This window comes from Callorhinchus milii, unplaced genomic scaffold (assembly GCF_018977255.1).
Source record: "Callorhinchus milii isolate IMCB2004 unplaced genomic scaffold, IMCB_Cmil_1.0 Scaffold19, whole genome shotgun sequence".
NCBI lineage: Eukaryota > Metazoa > Chordata > Chondrichthyes > Chimaeriformes > Callorhinchidae > Callorhinchus > Callorhinchus milii.
In genome coordinates, this window is record NW_024704760.1 from 9,066,125 (window position 1) to 9,091,157 (window position 25,033).

General features: G+C 41.5%; 1 protein-coding gene across 1 annotated transcript; it reads right to left on the reverse strand.

Moving 5' to 3' along the window:
* Positions 1-934: 934 nt before the first annotated feature.
* ilrun (inflammation and lipid regulator with UBA-like and NBR1-like domains) lies at positions 935-22,104 on the reverse strand (the record flags this gene model as incomplete). The annotated part of the gene is given in 4 exon segments (XM_042342116.1): positions 935-1,052; positions 11,163-11,491; positions 15,196-15,393; positions 21,950-22,104. Coding segments are annotated over 4 exon segments (718 nt in total), but the record flags the coding sequence as incomplete, so codon positions are not given.
* Positions 22,105-25,033: the final 2,929 nt, after the last annotated feature.

Below are 25,033 nucleotides of genomic sequence, written 5' to 3' on the forward strand. Positions count from 1 at the left end.
GTGTGCCACTGGCAGAGAAAACCAGTCCACAGTGAGTGGGTCAGCCTAAACTACAAAGGGTTTAGAATAGGTGGGGAGAAGAGAATAACTAGGAAACGTACTATTTATAGGAAAGAATGAGCTATGGTTACTGGCCAGCTTGGTAACTGTAGAATTTTGAACTGAGTGCAGATATTACTGGAAGGTTAAACAGATGCCGTGACAAGATGGTAGTGTATAAGATATCCAACTGACTTAGAGAGCATTTGTTGGTTGCTTTTCCACAAACACAGGAGCAGTTGACATCCTGGGATGGCCTAATGGAAATTAAATCATCCCATTGAACACATCACATAGCATAACTCTTCAGTGCACATTGAAATATAATTGAAAATCAACTGGAGATAGACATTTTAAAAAATATTGTGAAAATGGTCAACAGTCTCTCATTTGTTGACATTGACTGAAACAAAGTGATTTCTAAAATTAGACACAAGTTTGATTAGACGTCAGTGTTAATTTAATAATAAACTTCATTTGTACAGTATGGAAAAATCTCCAATTGATTGTGCTGACAGACTGCTCCCATTCTATAGTGAGTTCCACTCATCTCGCACACAAACCTACTCCATTCATGCACTCTCTCCATGTGGTATCCGCGGGTTACAACAAACTCACACTCGCACTGGAAAAAATTCCAACAATTAAGATGTTTTTTGAACAAACAAATACAAAATAATTTTTTTGAAACCTTTTTGCTTAAACTACAGTTGCTCAGTAGGCAAAATAATTTGAACATGGCTTTTTTGTGTTTAACTACATAATTATTCTGACAATGTCATCTAAAAAATCCATTGTGTTTTATTTCAACAATTAGAGCACTCTTTAATTTAGCATTCACACATGCATACATTGTTTTGTAACAAACAGCCATCATTTTCAGTGTTGGGTCAAGGGGGGGGGGGGGGGGAGGGCCATAGCAAATTGCAGAGTCACGCTGAGACCCCAGAGGCTGCTGGACAATGGCAATACCCGTTTTAAGACTGACCAAAGGGATAAGGGCCATGGAAACCCTGGAAAGAGAAAAAGTGAAAATGTTAATTACTTTTTTGCAGCAGCCACATTGCACGGGAAGCGCAGCTTTTATGCATTTTGCACCGATTTAAGCTTAAAGTAGGGCTGTAACAAAGCCTTAAAGTAATGAAGGTGTCTGTAATTACATTAAAAGCAAAACATTCAAGCTTCCAAATTCTAGCGTCTATATCTGGCTCTGTTTCTTTGTGTCCCAACACACTTCCCAAAACCCTGTGTCATTGCGGATACAAGCAGGAAGTCTACTATTTTGGCCTGATCTTACAGGACACAATAGTAGACAAGGTCCTTTAAAAAGATTTAGGAATCTTAACCAAGAGGGTTAGGTTCAATTCACTCAATTCGTTTCAAATTTAAGCTCTCTCAAAGTGCCAGTTTTTTAGGCTTGACCATGTTACCAGGTATACGCAGAAACACATTCTCCAATTGTAGAATTCAGACCATTGTTTTCCCAAAGACTTTGTTATGACTCTCCTCCCAGTTGCTTTATACCCTCAGTCTCTTTCCCCACTACAGACTCGGGACACATTAAGATCTTAATTGCTTACTGAAGATCAATGCTCCAGCAACAACCCAATAGGAAATTAGAATAGCCTCCAAGGTGGTACAAGGAATCAAAAAGGGGTAGTGAAGAGTTGACATAAGTGCATGGCAACTGCAAAGCACTCACTGACAATACAGTGGTGGATAGTGGATTTAATGCCCTTGGGGAAGCCCTAACACAAGCTGGAGCACGAGGCATTCTCCCACAGAGAGACATAGTCACGCTGAGCAACTTTTTGCACACCAAGCAAATTCCGGAGGGGTTATGAGCCCTTAAAATGATAAGACTTTTTCCCTTGCATCTTGTGGTCAGTCAATCTGTAGCTACTGTAGCAATAATGAGGCCATTCTAACTGCTTATTTGGAATCAGTGGCATTTGTCTCATCAGCAAAATGTTCTTGTGACCTCCGTAAAGTCAAGCACGCACAAATCAAAGAAATGAAAAAAAAACCGAGAGGAAAACATCAACTTTGAATAAATTCATAGAAATGAGTGCTGGACCGCAATTCGCAATTACCAGATTCCAAAAATTGTTATGCAATTGGGTTTTACAGATGTGTATAAAATTCAGATATACTTAGAAGTTAGGGGACTTGCCAACAGCTTCTGAAAATCAAATAGACAGCAAACTTACCCATCCATATAAATAATTTTTCAAGTTCTAAACAAAGCTGATATCCCTAAGACAACCAAAGTAATGTTCAGACATCATTTCAGGCCTTTGTGGCTGTCCTGAGCTCTTTTAGTTTAGTTAAAGGAAAATGTATTTTATTTCTGATTTTAAAGTCATGGAACACAATAGACCAGCCACAAAATGAAGTAAATGAAAAATGGTGAAAGTGGACAAGGAGAGAGAAAGTGCAGCTGCTTTAAGCAAAGTAAACTATTTCAGTCCAGAATAAAAGATTCCACTAAATTGAAACCAAAATTAAAGCCAGAAGAAAGCACTGCCCTTCTTCTTGATCAAAATTGCTTTTACTCCCCCAAAACACTAAAAATCATATTGGGGTAAAAAATACAATATTAAACTAAATTTGTTGCATTCACTTCCAGGTTGTGATTATTGGAAATAATTGGAATATTGGAAATCCCCAAACTGCCCAAATCCTCAAAAAGGCCAGGGGAAAAAAAGCTTTCAGCTAAATCTTTCCCAGAACTTTGCCAACTTGGGAATTGTGATGTGCAAACAAAACCAGAACCCCGAGTGCAATCTGAATAGATTATCAACCAAGTGGTCTGTATTGTAACCAATGGTATTTCCTGAAATGGGAGTTGTAAAAGCAGCCACTGCGAGACATCATTTATTTCATACATTACAAGTACCTGTATTGTGCCCCAGAATGTGGTGCAATAAAATTAACCAGAAGCTTTAACACTCTTTGGTTGGTTTTTGTTGAAGTATGTCAAAAAGCTATTTGTTGTCGTTTGGAGATGGCCATTTGATAATGGTAAAAATAATAATAATCCTTGCATATGATATAACGCTTTATCACGTGCTCGAGAAGTCTCAAAGCACTTCATAGAATATACTATAAAGTGAATTGACTGTATATTTTGTGAGCGAAACACGATAGCCAATTTGTGAGCGAAACACGACACACAACAGTGTCCCATAAACATTATTATTTTTTAAGGGATATTTATTATGCCCGGAAAAGCGATCCGCCAATTGACTAACAACTGTATTCCTACTTCCTGCTAGGTAAACTATCAGTACTCTTGAGAAGTTTGTTGTAACAGTAGCGATGTGACCAGAAAGCTAGTCTCTTACTCTGATAAGCATAAAGACTGGATACAGTAAAATATTCAGGTTTTTAATAAATATTTTGTTCCAGATGGGAAATTTCCCCAAAAAAATTTCAGGGGGCAAATATTAAGCAGAAAATTCAAAACGCACAAAGCTTCTCAGTCTCATTTTAAACTAGGAAGACAGAGATCGGTTTTGCCCCAAATGCATTTAGAATGTCTTCAGTGTATAGTTTAAAAGAAACAAATCAGGTCATCACTCTTAAGTGTATAGAATGTTTAATGTTAAAATACTATTTTATTAATTATGAAGTAAAGTCCACACAAACTTTACTCTTCCTTCCCACTCCGAGATACAATAAATTACGACAGGATGGTCCAACTGGCGGCCCGTGGGCCACAACCGGCCCAGGGGGTGACTTTATCTGGGCTGTGAACCAATCAAGAGGTTGTCACCAGGGGCTCAGGCTCTGGCCAACAACAGAACTGGCCAATCAGGAGAAAATATTGCTCAAATCTGGCATCTGGCCCTCAGCAGCCAAAAGGTTGGGCCCTACTTAGTTAAGTGACTGATTTTGATAAATGAATGGAACTCTGCAAAAGATATTTCAAGTAACAGCTTTTCTAAAGAGTTCCAAACAGTTCCAGTCTCTATATGCTTTCCCCCCCCCCCAAAATGAGCTAGTTTCCTTTGGGCGTTGTGGTATTCAGTGCAATTTAGTTTTCATTCAAGCCAGGACACAAAACCCATTGACAGCACCTCTGCAATAGTGTGTGTCCTTTGTGGATTAACAGCAGGTTCACATGGGAACTGTTCTCAATCATGCTTGGAATCTATGCACTAGGAGGGGTGGTACCTTAGGTCTAATTTATCCTCTCCCTTTCCCTCCCTGGAGTTTCAGTATCTTACCAGACGCAGAGGTTCTCCTATCCCTACCTATCCGAGTTGCTTACCCCCCATTGCTGCCTCCAATCGGCTGTCTCCTCCCTCCCGTTTGTCCCTCGTCCCTTCTGCTCCACCATCGGTGGCCGTACCTAGCCACAACGCCCCGAAGCTCTAGAACTCTCTCCCTCAATCCCTCTACCTTGTCCCTTCCCATTTTCAAATCCTGCCTAAAGATCTTGCTTCTTGGTCGTGCTTACGGTAACCTCTCCACTTGGCTCGGTGTCAGACTCCACCGCTGTCAAGTGCTCCGGGACACTACCCCGCGTAAAGGACTCTATATAAATGCAAATTGGTGTTGTATCTATTTCCTATTCCCCATCACCTCCCTCTGACAGTATAGCTGCAACTGGAAAATCAGACCAAACCTGAAGCAAATACACATTATATACCCCTCATAAAAAACAAATGCAGCATCAAGGAAAAATAATTAGCAATAGTTCAGCATTCAAGGTACAAAAACACAGCACTTAATAGATCATCTGATTTGGAAATGTATATTGTCTACGTCTATAAGCAGATTGTCTACATTTTCTGCTATAATGATCGCTCCAGTCGTTACAGTGCTCAGAGGACTGCGGCTGGATTGTGAAACTTCCATCAACAGCCAAACATACAGGAAAGTAAACTGTTCAACGAGAGAATCCACAAACAAAATTTTATAAGAAATGATGTTAAAGGGTTCCATTGCAGCTTGTGTCAATTTCAAGGTAGGAACCCCGGCATTAAAAGTTGTGTTACTCTCAGTCTCTTCTCTCCCGCCCTGCCTTCAGTTGGAGATCTCTTACGACCTTCATGCTGACTAGAATGAGCTCACAAACTTTGTGAAAAGAATTTCTTGTCTTAGTAAAGGCTGGATGTTATCATCAATAGGAATGTGTTCAACTAGTTACGAATTCTTACAAACTTGTCACTGCAGTTGTGGTGAACACGGCCAAACATACAGGAACATACTCTGACAGGACTGGGTCCTGCAATTATAAGGTAGACTTTTACCACATTCTCACCAAAGCAAATTTTGCTTCTTTAATAAATCTGATACATTAATTTAGTTTATTAAAGTAAATCCTGCAGATATTTTGAGAGAATTTGGTGGCACAATAACACCAAATCTACACTGTAGATCAAAAGTTTCCAGCAAAATAATTAAAGAAAAAATTGCCAGTGACTCTGTTACAATGCATAACATTGTCTTAGAAAAGGATCTCAATAAAATAAGAAAGATAAGAGTCAATGAATACTGGGAATAGAGATATCGGATGGGGACGAAACTAAACATTTTACTGGCAGTTGCTTTACCAATTAAGATAACTAATTTTACTACACTATAGTGAACATGTATTAAATACTGCATCCCAGCAGCAATGCATAGTGGAATAGTTAACTGCAGGAAAACAACATTTTACAGTCTATTCTGTGAAGCGCTTTGAGATGTCCGGAAGATGTGAAAAGCGCTATATCAAATGCAAGGAGTATTATTATTATTATTATTTTGTGGAGTCCTGTAGCTCAATGGTTAGAGCACCCGCTTTGCAAGTGAGAGACCTGGGTTCGATTCCCGGCAGGCTGAAACCTTGGACAAATTTCCTTACTCCACATGCCTGATAATAATCCCTCAAAAAAACAATAATAAATTGGTCACTCAATCCCCGACTGTTTGTGGGACACTGCTGTGCACAATTAGCTGCCGCATTTCGCCCACAAATATATACAGTCAATTCACTTTACAGTCTATCCTGTGAAGGGCTTTGAGACGTCGAGAAGATGTGGAAAGCTCTATATCAAATGCAAGGACTATTATTATTAAAATTCAATGGAAAATCAGTTGGAGCTTGCAGAGTCAGATGGTCTACTCCTGTGTTAAAACTTTCTATTTCTATGTGTGCATTAGAAAGTACTAAGTACTAAGCAGCAACACATCCTTCAATTGCAAGAACTGGATCTCAAATGCAAATGTAATGATTATTTATCTCAGTTAACAGTTGAGAATTTACAGACAGTTTATACTGTGAGGCAAACAGCCACATAAGGGGCCTTAGAAATCAGATTTATCAATGGGATTCAACTCAGATCTCATTGGAGCCTGGCTGCTAATATCACCCCGAGGTGATGACTTTCGAAACACATTTCACACCAGGTCCAGTATAACCACAGCTCCATTGGGGGACTTTTCAGGGATTATTCGTGATGTTATTGAAGCACATGTCACCCAAACAGCTCTTTAACACTGAAGATCTAACACCCATTATTAGAGTTCTGGCATGTGCTTCACTGGACATGAGCTTGAGCTCTCTCGAACCCTGGACAATGTAATCAGGAGCAGGAAGTACACAGCAGGCTTGCTTGTAAGCATTTTATACTGTAGTGATATCCCTTCCTACAACATAAACCAAGCTGTTGAGGAAGCAGTTCCTACAATACATTGATGTTTAACCTGCACTGACTGCTTGGTTGTGAATCAATTGAGGTCCTGATCGTCTTTCAAAAGTTCACGGGCAGATCATTGGATCACCATTTTTTTAATGTTAAAAAGAAAATGACATCAACACCTAATATCAACATCCATAACATCCACTCTGCCCACTGCAATTGGGAACAGGAAATTAAAATTCACTCCATTATCAATAGCTTAGCTACAGGAAGAGATATTACTTCACTTCAAGCATCATAAAAAGGGCATTCAGTTAACTACAAACTACATACTCACATGGAGGTCACAAAGCTGCCTTACTAATTCTCCCCAAGCCAACAAAGACAAAACTATGTCAAGCTGTAATATGTGCAAATTAGTTACACTAGTTCTTAACACTTTTAAAACACAGCATGCATTTCAATCTACTATTGAGGGACGTTAAAGCAACTTTCTAAGATGGCACTTTTTTTGATCAGTCAGATGTATAACACGTATGGAAATCCATTACCATCCTTAAGAGGTAGATATGTGTGATATGTATGTCCATATAAACATGGAAATTCCCCTCTACCTGGAATAGAACGTACACTCTCTCAGGATAGATGCATCCTGCTTACCTAATTCTGGAGAGTATTTGGTGCTGGTCGGTGAGAGCCAACCAAGGCTTGTGAACCCCAGAGTGTGCGTTGGGGTAACCGCTGGAATCTAACCAGCTATTGAGAACCCTGCTTGGCAAGCTAGGGCCAAGCAGGGCTCTCAATAGTTGGTTAGATTTCAGCATCCAAGTCCTCTCACCAAGTCCAGCTAGGGCCACCCTACCCATAGGCTTTAGTTTGCAGTTAACAGAAGCTGAGTGGGAAGATTCCCTCCAAGTCCTGCCAACGTGCTAGGCTGCTGTCTGTCTGCAGCAATGCCAGAGAATTCTGCGGACTCACCTGGCTAAGGAACCGTGACTGTCACTCAGGGTAGACTAGTTTCTGACATTCTGTTGCCAAACATGTTACCTAAAGTCCAGCTCAAGGAGACCATGCTTACCCCACCCCGATGAGGATAGACACGAGCATTTGCCATTTACTGCAATACGCTTTGCTCAAAGAGAACGCCGTGTGTGCCCAGAGTAAATAATTTACAAAACACTTCAGCACAACAAATAGTTTTTAAAAACTAGCACCCTGATAAGGTTATTTTCCATTAGCAATTCGCTCATTTATCAAAGCCACTCCTGCCCACCTAGGATTAACACTTAAGAGAGTTGGAAAACCTTTGCCAATTTTCTCCTACAGAAGCCTGCTGTAGTAAATTTCCTCAGATATCTTGCCCTAGTGGCCTATTAGTTGTGGATGTATGATATGTATGATTAGCTTCAGTGTCCCTAGGGCTAGGAGTTACAGTTCTGGTTGTCACAGTACAAAAAGGATATTGGAGAAATCAAGAAGATACAGAGGAAGTCAACCACAATGATTGAGGGAATGGAAGGACTGGACTATGAGAAGCAACTAAGTAAATTGGGCATGTTCACACTGAAAAAGAGAAGATTCAGAGGCGACATGATTCCTGTCTTTAAGATTCTAAAGGGGAAAGACAAGATAGATCATGACAGGCTGTTCTACCTTGTCCAGAATAGTAGAACGAGAGGGCACGGCCTGCAGTTAAAGAGGGGTATATTCAAAACAGATTTACACAAATACTATTTCAGTAAACAAATAGTGAACCTGTGGAACAGGCTCCCTGAGGAGACGGTTGAAGCAGGAAGTGTTGATTCTTTCAAACCCGGATTAGATAGCTTTCTTTTAGAAATTACAATATGGAATATAGTACATAGGTAGTTTGGGACATATGTTCATGCGACCTCCAAGGAGGTGGAGGGCAAACTAAATGGACTTTGGTCTTTTGTCGTCTAGCATTTCTTATGTTCTTAGGAGGTGAATCCCCCTAAGAACATAATAAATAACTAGACAAAAAAAGAAAGCAAACCATTAAATATTCCTGAAATCGGGTGAGGATGGAACTGGCTCTTGGTTTAATGCCCACAATGGTTAAACAGCCTGGCAATTCTCACCATTTCGGCTTGCACATAAACAATAACCACTTTGGCAAGCTATCAGAGGAAATTCTAAACCCACAGTCATCCAATCTCCTGTGGGACTCGGGAGCTAAATTGGCAGTAGTTTTAAAGGGCAAATGGGAGAAATCGGAGTACAAATACTCAAAAGAAATCCAGCAAAGCTAGTCCTTCAATGGGGTATGTTACATTTCCAATCAGTACCACGAGCGGAAATGAGACATGGGTACATTGTTTTTAGTTTTTTTTTTACTTTCATCGCCTTAAAGGCCCTCCCTGGCCTTGCCCCTTCCAACCTCTGTGACCTGCTAACCCCTTATCAACCTGTCCGCTCCCTCCGCTCAGCAGGATCTGGCCTGCTCCACATCCCCTGCTCAGCCCGCCCCACCATCGATTGTCAGGCCTTCATCGTCTCCGCTCCCACCCTTTGGAACTCCATCCCACATTCCCTTGGCCTCGCTCCCTCCCTTGCCTCCTTCAAGGCACATCTCAAGATCCTCCTCTTCCACCGTGCCTTTGGCCACCTTCCTACCCTCCCTTGCTCCAACTCCCCCCTGCTATGGCCCAAATCCCTGAACGTCCGCGCATTGGGACGTCCTCCTGATGTGAAAGGCGCTATACAAATGTAATATTGTATTGTATCAATACTGCAACAAGTCAAGAAACAAAGCAAGAGCCTTCGGTCTTGTTTTTTCCCCTGCACTCCTCATGTCAATGACTATCGCTGGTATGCAGTTCCTGAGACCTGCCTCTCTATACTTTGCCAAATACTTATTTGGACAGTGTCAGTCACTGGGCTGTTAAGTGTCGAGTGATAACAGCAAACAGCGACCAGCCAACACTTTCACTCGCACACTTACTGCGGGTGGGAGGGCGAGCCTTCAGATATCTGCCTTCTTCGAGCAATTATTGCCTCCACACCTAGTGACTCAGTGTTTTATAGAAGACCAGAAAATGGACTTTGGACCTTCCTATTAGTTTCCCTCCAGTCTAAAATAATTTCTGAGAGCTCCCTCCTGTGCAACAGAATTGTGAGCATTAGAAGTCAAAAGAAAATAAAACTTACCTCCTTGTAGCATTATAAAGTTACTACACCATAATAATCACACTTTTTACACTTAAAAAGTTAAGTGTGCTCAAGGACACATAATTGTCGCTTTTATGAATGTAAAGTTAAGTACCGGGTTGCTAAAACAACAATTTACTAAGTAACTTTCACGTCGGGTGGATGTCTCAAAGCGCTGCATGCAAGCTGGGGGGGAGCTGAGGGGAGGAATAAAGGAAGTGGCTGAAAGTTTGGGCGAAAAGATGAGTCTTAAGGTGGGTTTTGAAGGCAGGAAGGACTCCAGGATGGAGTTCCAGAGAGCAGGACCAAAATGGCTTGTACCATCAGAAGTTGCAGTTTATATTAAAATAGCAAACTTCAGCTAAAGCCAGCAAACTAGCAGTGGACAGTCAGTACTTCCAGCCACAGCATCACTATTTGCCTTCATTTGGCAAGTTTTGGGGAGAACTTTCGAGAAATAAACTGAACCCTGGGTAATGGGGATGGGGGTGGGGGGTGTACTGTCCCCAGCGTTTGGACTGCCAGATGCTGAATTAGCACCGGCAGCAACTACTGAGACCGCACTGCGACCAGTCTCCTGTTTGGGAGGAAGGAGGAGCAAGAGAAGTCTAATCAGGAGAAAGGCACGACATTTAATATACTGAAACAAAAAAATATAAAGCAAAAAAGTTGAAATAATCCATTTTATTCAGAGAACACCATTAACATACATTTGTGTTCTTCAACCTCTATCAGCATTTGGAAGCAAGTATTATTGTGAAGGTATGGGTGCAAAACACAGTTCAAACTCCACTCTCAGGAAAGCTGCATTCAAACAGGTCCATTAAGAAGCTGACTATATTTTAGTATTTTTTTTTGGGGGGGGGGTGGTGGGGGAGGAGAAAAGGGAAAGGGGAAAGAAGCTCACTGGCTTACTTGTGTAAGACTGCACCACTCCAAACCAAACCCATTTGAGCGTTTGCTTTTAAGGACTGTGAGGTTACACTGAGCTGAGTGAACTTAATTCAGGTTTAATGAATTCACAGCAGACCAAAAAAGAAGCCTCAACGGCATTAAACCAGCAGTCGCTTCTGACCTTATATGGTTAAGTCGGGTTCCTAATTGCACCTTCTCTGTAGTATGACCCTACTGATGAATCCTCAATGGTGGCTCAAGGTATAAAGTGGGGAAAGGTTCCATTTCCTAAGACGGTCAGCCCTCAATTTCCTGAACATCCCAAGGAAAAACCCATTCCTATAGCCGCTACATCAAAATGACACACAAATATAAAAATAGAAAAGCAAGACAACAGGGGGAAAAAAATCATTCTGTATTTACCTGACTGTAAGTCACCACTGATAAGTTGCTAGAGTGACTGTTAGGTGAGATATTTACAGATTTCTGCGACAGTCCATTTTGCTCTTGTTCATTTTGGTCTTGACTTGGGCTCCATGCATTTTTACTAATGGGGTTTGTACCTCGGCCCCCGGGGTCCTTCACAATGCTGTCTTCAGACTGCCTGTTTTTCTGCGGTGAGGCGAAAGGGTTAAAATTGCCTTCAATCTTGCGACACGGTTGTGAAGAAAATTCTGTTTCAAACGAAGACAACTGTTGCGTAACTCCTAAAAGGCCTCCGACTTCAACACTCAGAATCACCCAAATCACATCTGAGACAGATACAAGACACAAAAGACATGAAATCACAATTACTGAGTAGATTACAATGCCATTGGAGCCAATTAACATTTGCCATTACTGAAATATTTCAAACCCTTGGAATTCAGATTCCAGAACTTGGCAAAATCTAAATCGATAACGTCAATGTCAGTTTTGTTACAAATCACTTCAGTAGTCAATGTATCTCTATGCATTAAGGGCTTGGAATCTTTCTCGTTCGCTCTCCACCCCAGGGGAGAGAGGGGAAACAATAGCAATGGTCATTTACCCTTCCTGGAAGGACATGGGTATTTTCCTCCCACCCCTCACTGTTTCCAGCGCTCTCCATATCTGGGCTCGTACATGAGGAACGACCACCTGAGCATGGTACCCAAGGGCTGCTGCTACTGTCTGTGTGCCTTTTAAGGAGGGGATGAAAACTCTAAAGACAGACTAATCTTCTCTCTTCATTTTGGTGTTTTTCTTGTGAAAAAGGAAGAACCTGACTGCCACCCTCATGGGTACACGAGTCATTGATCTCAGACCTTCCCCAATGTGAGCATTTTGTTTTAAAAAAAATTCTACACTTCACCACCCGCCTCCACTTTTCCATCACACTCAAGGAGGCAAATCATTAAAAATCTATTTTCACGGACACCAGCAACCTCCAGGACCTCACAGTCACAAAGCAGGTGAGCAATTGAACATATCCTGGTTAAGCACTAATCTAACACAGCTCAGAGACTGAATGCGGGCCCACATAGCCCATACACTAAGCTGTACCCATCCAGTCAACAAGAAGCCAACACTTTCCCATTAGGAAGATCATCTTGGCTCTCTCTTCAAAAGCACACACCATCACTGGCCAAGTAGATGGTAAGCACTCTGTGTTTGCAAGCCTTCCATTCCTCTAACCAGAGCCTCATTTCAATCATAGCAAAACCCCAAATTGAGAATTCCAAGATATTAGAAACTACAAGGACAAATCTGCAACTCTGTGTTTAAGAGCTACTTTAACCAGTTACCTGCAAAACATTCACGTCAGTGTTGGCAGCAATGGAGGATCATCCCATTCCACAGCTGCTGCCTCAAACTGACTCAGCAGCAGCACCCACAGCAACTTGTGGTTTGCCAGTTTGATGTGAAATGCTGTATTAATGTATCTGAATTCTGGTGGACCAGATTCCAGAACCTCTGAAGAAGCAATTCCTCCCTTTCCCCACTCTCCAAAAAGAGGGTAGCTAGCCGGCATGAAATCGCATTACTCACTGGTAAGTTATGTAGAAAGAAATATGTCAGAGAGTTTTTGCATCTACCCCTCTGTACTGCAAGAATCTTTTGGCACCATCCTATAGTCTCCCTTGAATCCTCACCCCACCTAAAAAATAACTTCAACAACCGAATCCTTTTATTATACACTCAAGTGGAAATTAAAGTATGCTACAATTAAAATAAACAGCTTTTAAACATTACTTAGGAGAATGTAAAAGTACGGCAAAAACACACGGCAAGTTAACTAGCAACATATTTAGGGAGGGGAATGGTTGAAGGACAATCCGAGTATAATGTAGAGCCACAGGGTGCCTCCAAGCTGTTCCTGACAGAATGATATTGGCAGAGACCCAGGAACAGGTTGTTTGCCTGACTGCATTCCCTTCAGCTGGGGAATAGTGCATGGCAACCTTTACCAAAATAAATTATGACCAATGGATCATTACATTGCACCAGAAGTTGAACTTCACAAGCCAGATTCAAAGGAACAAGACCTTTTGGCCGATTTAATCTCATCTTTGTTACAGGAGATGATACCGGGGAATGAAAGGATATCGCCATGAGAAGCTAGAGATTAGGACTGTTCCCTTTGAAGCAGGAAGGGCGAGGGGTGCTATGATAGATTAGAGGTCATTGGAGAAAATTGATCCTGAAAAATTATTGCCGTTAATAAAGGATTTGAAGTCACGAGAGCATGAATTCAAGATTGTGATGAGGAAAGTAAAGGGAGACATTCAGAAAAACTTCTCCCAAAGGGCTGTCGGGATGTGGAATGATTTGTCAGAGGTGGCAGTTCCAGCAGAATCAATTGGGGCTTTTAAAAAAGAATTGGACAAGGACATGCAGAGGAATGGTATTAGAGAGTACAGAAAAAGAGAGGGAAATTGGGATTAGGATGGAAGGCTTTTTAGTTGGGCAACTGGCTGTCTGATACCTAGAATTTATTTTTACAGCACAGAAGGCAGCCATTTGGCCCATTGTGCAGAAACCCAATGTCACACTGAAGAGTATCCAAACCTTACAGTTCTGACATCCTGTTGCCAAGCTCGTCACTTTGGAGCCAGCTCGGCTCAAGGAAATGCCACTAACTCCCCTCCCCAAAAGAGGAGGACCAACAAGGACAAAATGGTGAGATGGTTTCTTGTTAGAGGAAACACTAACATGAAGAAACAGGCCTCCTACTATGGTACTCATTTCTATGGTTTAATATCAACCCATCACATCTTTCCATCACAACATCAAGCACTTTTGCAAGTGAGTCCAGGGTTCTGACCTCTCCCACCTTACCTGATGAGCCATTCCAGATATTATTTACCCTCTGTGTAAAAGAAATATATCTTGGCAGCCATCTAAACTGGCCCTTCTCAAACCTGAACCCATGGCCTCTTGTCTTCCTATCCTAGCATATCTGAAAGCACTGTTCCGTTTTATCTTTCTCTGTCCGATTTAGATACTATATACCTCTACAAAGTTGCCTCTGTGACATCCAATGTCAAGGCTGAAGAACCTTAGCTCCTCTAATTATTCCTTAGGTTCAACTAGTTCCTCTCCTTTGCCCTGCGTTTAGTGCCTCAGGGACCTGCTTAGATCAGCAAAGGAGATAATAAAGAACAAGCATTTTGATAGAATCCTCTGTTAAAAACAAAACTCTTGGATATTGGTCTTCCTGTCCCACAATATCCAACTGATCTACTGAAATGTTAGAGCTCCCTCTTGTGGAGAATAACATGCATTACGTTTTCCTGCTTTTTAATTGCTCTTCCCTGCATAGGCTGCAGACTATCCAGAATTCTGCAGCTCATGCACTCTCCTGTATCAAGCTTACTAGCCTGTCACCCCATCCTTGATTGAATACATTGGTTCCCCATTGTCCAGCAGATAGAGTTCAAGATCCTCGTTCTCTCATTTAAATCCCTACATGGTTTTTCCCCATTTGACCTCTGCAATCTCTTTCATCCACACCAACCCAGCCCTTTCTTTTCCTTGGCTGACATTGACCAACTACACATCCCTCGATCTATCTACCTCGCCATTGGCTAGTGGCCACTTGGTGCCCGCTCTCTGGTACTCTATTCCCAGGTCCCTCCCACTTGCTCCCTCTTTCTCCCCTCTTTTAAGGTACATCTCAAATACATGCTTTTGGTAATCTTGCCCCTCAACCCTCTCAGCTCCGGTGCCCAGCAAGAATTATCGATCGGTTTGGGGTGTCCTCTCAATGTGAAAGGCAATATCCAAGTGTAAACCGTACATGCTCACCAGCCTTGTATACTGTTGTACTTCTATAAATCAAGATTTCTGACAAAATCTTCTCATTGAGGAATTTTCTTAACATGAAGGAAGACCAATATAAATTTGGTTATTTATTGTAATTTCGAAGAGAAAGAGGAGGAAAGCACTTCTTGCCCTCATCATCACGTGAAACATTAGTTCCTAATGTTATTACCTCCAAAATAAAGCCCAGTAGCCGTGCACATGCGCCACTGGCCCTGGAACATTCCTGATGTAGATGGACTTCGCATCTGAACGCTGACGTCAGTAACTTCTTGAGGCTCAAGCGACCGAACCATCACCATGTTCACGTGCCCAAACTGGTCACCTCCCACATACTTCAGGGAAACTCCAGGTGGCCACTGCTCTGCACCTGGAAAGGAAAGAGTTGGTCACTGTAGTTCTATCACTCCTAAAACAATGGGCCACTGAATACCCTCAAAGTAAATGTACCACTTGAATGAAGAAAGATTTATTCCCCATCCAAACTCAGAACAGGGAATTCTGAGAAAATGAAACCTAAGGGTGTAGTTTCAGTCAAGAGTAAGACTTCACAGATTGGAAACAATGATGTAAATTCTTTAAGCCATAGAAAACAAATGTGGCTTCTAGGAAAGAGGGAGGAGCTGAATAAAGAAAGCTCTTTGATTTTTGTTACCTAAGCACTAAAATTTAGAAATGAAAATACTCCCATTTTATGAAATATTCTCAGATGTACTTGCTAAGCATTTCACTTTTGTAAAAATATTAGATTCTAAACTGGAAACACTGAAAACTGCTTCCTAGGAAAGACGAAGGGTAATGCATGGCAACATTACCTCTGAGGGACAACAGTACCTCAGCTCCAAGTATCTGGACCATAGAACTTTAAGCCTTTGGTTTTCACTTGCAATTCTTACAGGATGAAACATCTCTCTCAGATATGGCAATAACCTCAATCTAATGTATTTGTTATACCAACTGTTGACCATTCAAGGCCTACACGATATAAAGGCTGATGTCCTGCATATTCATATATCAAGGAGGAGGGAGGGGGAGGCCTGAATGAAATTTAAGCATTTTGAAGTTTAGCTGAATATATCAGAACACTGATCAAGGATCAAAATGATAGGAAAATGTGAAAACCAGAAAAAGAAATGTTCCATCATTAAAGAAGCAATCGAGATCAAACAAGAATATGACACCCATCAAAAAGGAACAGAAAGTAGCTCATCTGGCCTAACAAAAATGACACAATGAATGAAAATTATCCTTAAAAAGAAAATGATTTCTTGTAGAAAAAACAAATGGAAGAAGAAAATCATCCACGGTCAATTTCTAATGAAATGAAAGAACAAGGTAGATATGAACCAAAGTTACAATTGGTTGACTATCCGAGATTTGAAAGCTCAAGCAGCTCTCACAATATCAACAATATCAACCTAAGACCAAGATGCTACTACATGTTACCATGAAAATAAGATCTTAAAAATTAAAATTAAACCTTGATCCAAAATGCTGAATATGCCATCAAGCACCAGAAATAGGAGACCACTTATTGTCATCAATCCACTCTTTTAACATCGCAAATATGTGCTTTTGATAATCTTGCCCCTCAACCCTCTCGGCTCCAGTGCCCAGCAACAATTATCTGATTCAACATAATAATGTAGTGAAATATACTCACTAGACAATTTGTAAACACTTTGATATTGATGTAAAGATCAACTGGTATAATAATCCTTGCATACTATGAACTGTAGTTTTTAGAACCCGCAAAATGATTTCTTCATATTAATAAACCCATCATTGGCCATCATCGGCCTATCACCCCCACCCTCACTCAGTGTCACTGGTTCCCCATCTCCCAGTAGATCAAGTTCAAGATCCTCATTCTCACGTTCAAATCCCTTCACAATCTCACCCCACTCTTTCTCTGCGACCTCTTTCAGCCACACCGACCTGGCAACTCCCTTCGCTCAGCGAACACCAACCTGTATCAAATAATTGGTTCCTCACCTGCTCCCTCTAGCATTTTGCCAACCCGGGGCCTCAGATCCTCAACCCGTGCAGCCGAAAGGCAATTTACCATTCGATTATCTGGGGCCGGTTTGCACAGAATTCTGTTACATATTTCTACCAAAACTAATTATTCATAAAACATTTCATTACACATTAGCCTGGCTCAGTTGGTAGCACTCTCGCTTCAGAGTCAGAAGGTTGTGGGTTCAAATATCAGTGCTTTGAATTCAGTCCTGGTTGACTCTCCCATGTAATGCTGTGGGAGTGGTGTGGGGTATTGTTGAGCGGTACTGTCCTCCAGATGACACGGCTGGGTATTAATTGGCTGCCGCATTCACTTACAAATAATAATAATAATCCTTGCATTTGATATAGCGCTTTTCACGTCGGGAGAACGTTCCAAAGCGCTTCACAGAACACACTGTAAAGTGAATTGACTGTATATTTGTGGGCGAATAGTCAGTACAATCCTGTGAAGTGCTTTCAGATGTCCTCTCAACACGAAAGGTGTTATATTAAATGCAAGGTTTCTATTTTTCATCCGTAACAGCTTCAAAACGAATAAAATGGAAGCTCTATTCAGGTCAGCCAGAGAGGGAATGAGGCTAACAAGTACATTATAAACTGACAGCCACTGGAAAGTATTGAAACAACCAGTGCTCACAGTTCTGAAAACATGAGTCATACAAAAAAAATCACCTGTCCACTGATAAGCAATCTGGGCAATCTAAATTTGAGCTCCAATCTCAGATCAGGGTCCATCTGACCATATCAGAATTGTGGAATTGTGTGAGCTGCTCGATCAGATTAATGCATGAACAAGTACATCACACGATTTACTTTCCTGATTTTTGCTTTAGGTTTGCACAAATGTAAATGCAACACCGCTTAAAATCAGACATCAATGAGCAGGCAAGGGTGCAGTACCATTCCTCACAAATGTTACATTTTTGTTGAGAAACTGGTAGATTCAAGAGAAAATGAGGATTTTATGAGATGCCACTGACACTTTATAGAACTGCCACACAGTATGCCTCAAGGCGGCACTACACAAAGCTACAGTTTGTAACGAATCACACACCAGAACGAGTCAAATCACCAACGTCAATACGCTGCATTAATACACAATTTTGGTTTTACAGTCAGAAAAGCACATATTTTGTAACTGAATACCGATGTTACTCTACATGACAGGAGCGATCTTAATGTAACGTGTTGTTATTCAGTACCAAATCTTCACACACAAACAGAATACACAGATTGCTGACACTGAGACATCATTTTAGGTCCTGGCTGAGTGGAAGTCACCTCTCTTCCCCTCCACCCCCCCCCCAAAAAAACATCTGTAGAAACACTTCAGTTTATTAGTGGAGTCATGTAGCTCAGTGGTTAGAGCGCTCGCCTTGCAAGCGAGAGTCCTGGGTTTGATTCCCGCAGGGCGAAATGTTAGGCGAGTTTCCTTACTCCACACGCCTGTTTACCGAGCAGTAACTAGGAACCCAGTTGTTAGTCGATTGGCGGATTGCATTTCCGGGGATAATAATCCCTAAAAAAAGGTCACTCAATCCACAACTATTTGTGGAACACTGCTGTGCGTAATTGGCTGCCACGTTTCACCCACAAATATACAGTTAATTCATTTTACAGTATACTCTGCGAAGCGCACTGAGACGTCTAGAAGATGTGAAAAGTGCTATACCAAATGCAAGGATTATTTATTATTGTAACATGCAATTTGCTGACAATGAACTATGGACAGGCTTTTTTAATTGACATCAAAGTACATTTCTGACTAATTATCTACTTTCCACTACTGTGATGGCAGTATAAATATTCAAAAGCCAACTGGGATTGTGCAGATGCACAACAATTATATTAATCCAAATTAACATGAGAAATTCCAACTGCAAAACAAAAAACAAAACGACGCAGCACTCATTAAAGGAATTTTCTCAATTCGTACACAATGACTGAAGAGCGCAGCTCAAGCAGTTTTGTAGCACTATAAACTCAGTCCCCCAATATGTTTGTCATATTGTGCTGACTAGTTCTATCTCAAAGATGCTGACAGCAGCTTCCTTCAGCTCTGGACTCCAGACTAGGATCTAAAGCACAACAAATCTGTCTTCAAAGGAAAGACCCACGATGGCAACTCGAAACGCTCCACAGAGCACTTCTAGTTCAGAAAGGAACAATAAGCTAAAATGTTAAAGTTGAAAGTGCACCAAAGGTTCACAAGTTAGATCAGCTAATTCCTACGTCACAGAAACAGAACTTTCCTGATCGGACGGAGGACAGTAATACAAGACAATGTCTCCCTCTGGTTAGGACTGTAGCTAACCCGGGGACAATTTCCACTGGGATGCACTTCAATATAAAACTCTCAGAGGGACATCAATACCTCTCCCTTCGCACAGACAAGATTTGCACCAATGTACCAAATATTCTGGCTACACAAGAACACCATTCTACCACACACCCACTATCTACAAGCCCATTTATCTACATTAGGTTTGAATGTAAAAATGGGTGCAGGGTTGTGAGATAATGGCAAAATAAAATTCACACGTGAAGTTTTACATGCACATGCCCTGCCATTGAAAGTACTTTCTGGCAAGCTATCCCCCTTGACCAGGTAAGACCATCCTCCCCATTAGGGCTTTGGATTGCAGGGTTAACAGGAGCCGAGAGGAAAGAATCACTGTCCCCAGTGACAGAGCTGAACCTCCCAATTCCTGTCGCTGAGCCAGCCTGGCTGTGCTGTCATTGGCAGTGCCCTGTAGCTCTGCAAAGAGCTTGGCTCAGGAACTGGACTTCCGAGACCCCCACAGAGGATTGACTCAGCTCCAATGGTTGCCAAGTATGTACCCTTGAAGCCAGATCAGCTCCAAGGAGATGCCACACCTCTCCCCGCTACCCCTCCCACAAGGAGGATAGTCGCTAGTTAGTCATTTGACATCAACATGTGGAGATTTGAGCCTCACTAGATGGATAGCAAGTACCAGGGACTCCATGTAAGCTTCTTGGTGGACAGCACAGCTCAGCATGAAATGCATGAGAACATTGGCAGCTATCTTCCTGCCCACAGTTCAGACACATGTTCCTTCCCATTGAGCATTGGTTCCACCAGTTGGAGATGCAGAGCTTAGCAACAACAAGATTAGATTTGTATCGCGCCTTTCACATCGGGAGGACGTCCCAAGGCGCTTAAGCATCAGCTGCTCACCTCTCTGCACCAATCAGGGTGTTTTCTAAGCCCTAGACATATGACTGCATGTTCACGAACCTGAACTCCAGGTAACGCCTTCCAGCAGCTGCCACCCCAAGCCTCTCAGAGTTTTCCTTTCAGCTATTCGACAGATATCTGCCTTCAATATGTTGGAAGGACCTTTACAGGACAGTTTAACATGCCTTGTTGTTCTAGAGGTCATCTGGAATTAATTGCCCGAAAGGGTAGTGGAAGCTGATTCGAGAACAACTTTTAAGAGAGTAGATAATTATTTGGGGAGGGCTATGGGGAGAGAGTGGGGCAGTGAGATTGATTTGAATAGCTTGTTTCAAAAATCCGGCACGGACGCAATGGTCTCCTTCTGTGCTGTATGATTCTAGGTCCAAGTCTAAAATGACTAATCCAGGTCCTTGTGTGAAGGACTGACAAATAGAAGTGCCCATTGTACAGTCGACTCTGCCAGCGTGCTCAGCGACAAGTCGGTGTAGGCTGGAGCCCTGCATCCCTGTAGCTACTTCCCCTGTTTGTCATAAATTCACCTCACTGCTTGATCCTGGATAAACAGTCTGGAGGAAACCCACTCACTGCATGTGCAGGAGCTGGAAACCATGAAGGAGAATTGATTGGACACAAGTCTTATACACCACAAGCTTGACCTGCATTGGGACTCTGATGTTATTGAAGAGATGAGAACGACCAATGACCTTTGCCCCTTCTCAACACAGTCCCGCAGGACAATGTCCAATCAAAAGTTGGTGCCCGCTACATGCCCCAGATACCGATAAGAATCAACAATTAGGACTGATGCCTCTTGTATCTTCCAATCAGTACCTTCAAGGCCCATATATCTGCACTTGGAGGTACCCACCATCATGTCCCACTGTTCAAGATGGTGAGTGCCGCGCACAAGATCCCCAGTTGAGTCCGCCAACAGAATATTAACATCTGCAAACAGAGGTGCGCAAACAGATAAAAGTTATATAACAATAATAATCCTTGTAACTGATAAGAGTGCCTTATTACATTGTCGAGACCTCTCAAAAGAGCTTCACAGGATAGACTGTAAAGCGATATAACTGTGTATTTTGTGAGCACAACAGAGGTAGACTTAAGAGTTATAAAGAAAGCCAGAGAAACAGAGTGAGAAAATTAAAGCCAGAGTGGCAGAGAGAGTGAAGGGCTGGCCCACTGAGGTACGATAGTGATAGTATAATTTCTGGTGGGAAAAATTTCTGGTAAGCCAATTGTATTCTTCATGACGATATACTGTAACTAATTTGCATTCTGTATTGTGACCATTTATAAGCAATGTTCGCTGATCCACAATTGACAATTAGTGGAAATAATCAGCTCTATCCAATGCAGACTTGGTGGCTCATCAAAGTATAACAATGATGAAACTTAAAAATTGAAGAGTATCGGTTAAATAACAACTTGAATTCATTCAGTGGTTAGCTAGTGGAACACAAAACAGAAGAGACAGAGAACAAGAAAGATGTTTAAGTCATACAAAATGTTTTCCTCCCAACCTCAGAGAGCTCTGGACTGCCAAGCCTGTGTTTCAGTACCCATTGTAGGCATTTTGCATGACTTAAATTAAAAGTTTAAGCAACAGGTTTTCACCACATGCATCTCAATCTTTTTCTTCTGTTCTTAACTTTACAGAAAGTGCCAGCCTACAGACTGGGCAGATATTTACCCGTGTTCTGTATCCTCCAGGTTTTGGTGAACTGGGTGTCGGGTGGTACAGATTCTCCTTCTCCTATCGTAACATCTTCAACAAATGACATAGAAGGAGCATTTATATTGGGGCTCTCAAAGTCATAGTAAGCACCAATGGCAGCTTGCAAATTCCTGAAAAACAAAAAAACAGGTTTCTTCAATTTGAATAGTTCCTTGAAATGCATTAATATTTAAGACAGGAAAGCAGTTACAATAATACTATCAGATCTGCAAATAACTGCAAAGATTATAATCATTTTTAAATGTGTCAACTGACACATACAGAAACCCAATCCCATGCTTAAGAATATCCAACCAGACCCAATTCCACACATGTATGCCACCTACGCATGGAAATGCCACTGTGTCTGGAATGGATTGTGCAATTTCTCTCTAGAGGTATACACCTTTCTTATCTAATTCTGGAGATATGAGGGACAGGTTGGCAAGAGCCAAGGCTTGGGGACCCCAGAGTGTGCATTGGGATACTACTGGAATTTAACCAGCTAAAACTGCAAATCTTGCCATTGAGATCACTGTCTGGCAAGCTTCTGGGTGGTCCTAGATGGACGACATGTCCACCTAGGTACTTGTTCATCTAGGTCCACCCTGCCCATTAGGGTTTTGGCTTGCAGGGTTAACAAGAGCTAAGTAGGAAGAATCCCTGCTTCCAGTAACTGGTCTGGTACTCCAAACTGGTTGGACTGTCATCAGCAGTGCCCTGGAGTGGGTAATGGCAATATAGTTAGTCAACAGAAAAGATACTCACGTTTAGAATGACTAACTGATAACATGGAGATAAAATCTAATTCAGAAGTTCTTCATTCTAGTTTTTCTACATTTTCTGAAACTGGAACAGTATGAGCATTAAAACAAGACTCCAAAGACTCTCTGGATATATCAGATCTCTAATCCATTATTTGTTTTGCTTTCCCTTGTAACTTTAGGTCACTTCATTTGAAGAGCAAGGTTGAACTCAATCACATCCAAATATTGTTTTACCGAAGAAGCCAATACCTGGAAAATCTACTCTTGTGTGTCTGTCAAGTGTCTCAAATGCTCATTCTCTCCAACATTAAAGTTATATAAAAGTGAAATGACAATAATCTTAAGCATTGTCCAATGTAAGAACAAGAAACAGATTTAAGATATACCAATATCCATAAACAAAGGTGATTCCTTCAAAGCAACAAATGGAATAGCGAGGAAATGGTCAGCCTGGATAAAAAAGATATGCTTTTTTCCTCACTCCCCAATTATTTTTTTCCCAGGTAACACTCACACTTGCCAAAACTGTGGCCCTGAACTTATTTTTCCTTCATGTTCATTTAAAACAGTACAGTAGCTCCTTCTCTTTAGGGGATACCATTAAGCTCTCTAATCACTAGTTTTCAACTATAAAAAGTTGCATCGTCTCCCGCATTTGCCCAGAGCTCTATTAAGAGTCCACGGTGCTTTGTAGAGGTAAAACTACGAGTCCCTTTCACTAAACTACCCTCTACCTGGTATACTTATTTGCCTACAAACACATAGACACTACATGTGAGACATTTCAGTGTGATAAGGTACTATATCAAATGCAAGGAATTTTTTTTTATAAATACTTTGTCAAGCTGGAAACCAGCAGCAAAGCTAAGTTGTAGCTTGCTCAGGTCACCACATTTAAAGTGGCAACCACGGCAGTGAAGGACAAGTTCTGCTCTGATAACGCTCCCGATTCAGCAACTAAATTCCCTTCAGTGCAGTAAGGAAAACCTTGTTTCTTTCACTTCATATGAGACACATGAAAGAACTTTCTGAAATCCAATCAATGGCTCCCAGCACTGCTTACCTTTGATGTCTCCACTCTCATTCAGCTGCTGACATTTGTGGCCTCACTTTCTCCTCTGATCTCAAATGGAACTCACATCTCCACTGCTGAAGCTGCCTCCAATAGCTTGGTGTCCTTTTTTGGCAAACATTTAGATTTCTCTCAACAAGTTCAACTTTCTAGAAAAGCCCAAGTCAGTACAATACTGCTCCAATACTTTGGATGATCTTCCAACAATGTTTGAGCTGCTGGACAGTACACAAGAAAAAGCTGGTCATTTGATAGGTGATCCTTCTGACCATCACAGCTTTCCCTATCTGCTTATAATAATAATCCTTGCATTTGATATAGCACTTTATCACATCCTCGATACGTCTCAGTGCTTCACAGAATACACTGTAGTAAAGTGAATTGACTGTATTTTGTGGGCGAAAAGCAGCAGTCAATTGCGCACAGCAATGTCCCACAAACAGCCGTGGATTGAGTGACCAAATTATTTTTTTTGTATTGATACTATGATTTTCCTCTCTTCTTTTTCTTCCCAACATGCTCTGGCTTTGAAAATTAAATTCCAAACCCACATGGTCTTATATTTTTGCTCTGAAACTGCAAAACTCCAACCTTTCCCAAAGCATCTGCTATATTTAAACACCCAAGCGGTAAATCATCTTAAAACTAAATATATAGTGATCGAGAGCAGAAATTTTCAGCAGCGAAGAAGTTATTCAGATGCTACTGAGACGCTATCCTGTGTGAAGGGCGCAATATAAATGCAAGTTGTTGTGGTTGAGTTCCCTCGGTTATGTCTGTGTTGGCTTTCTGCATACTCCTGCCTTTTCCACAGTCCCACGAAAGAAACTTGGCTGATTTTTATCCCCATATTCTGGAGATGCGAGAGCCAATTGTAACATACCAATTGCTGTCCCAGGTGAGACCAATGAACTCAGCAGACAAAGTGGTTGAGGCAAGGCAGAATCCATATTGCCTTCAAAAGGTAACTAGATAGGTATTAAAAAAAGAGTAATTTCAGGGACATGGGAGAAATCAGCAGGATAATAGAACTGAATGGACTGCTCTTTCAACCCCCACACATTCAGCTGAACGGGCTTCTGTGCTATAAATTTCTGATTCTAAGGAATGAACCCTGTATCCTGGTCTGAATGTCTCACTGCTTCGCAAGCAGATTATCTATGATTATCTATGATTATCTATCTATCAAGTTTTTATTGAAATAAGAAAATGCCAATTACA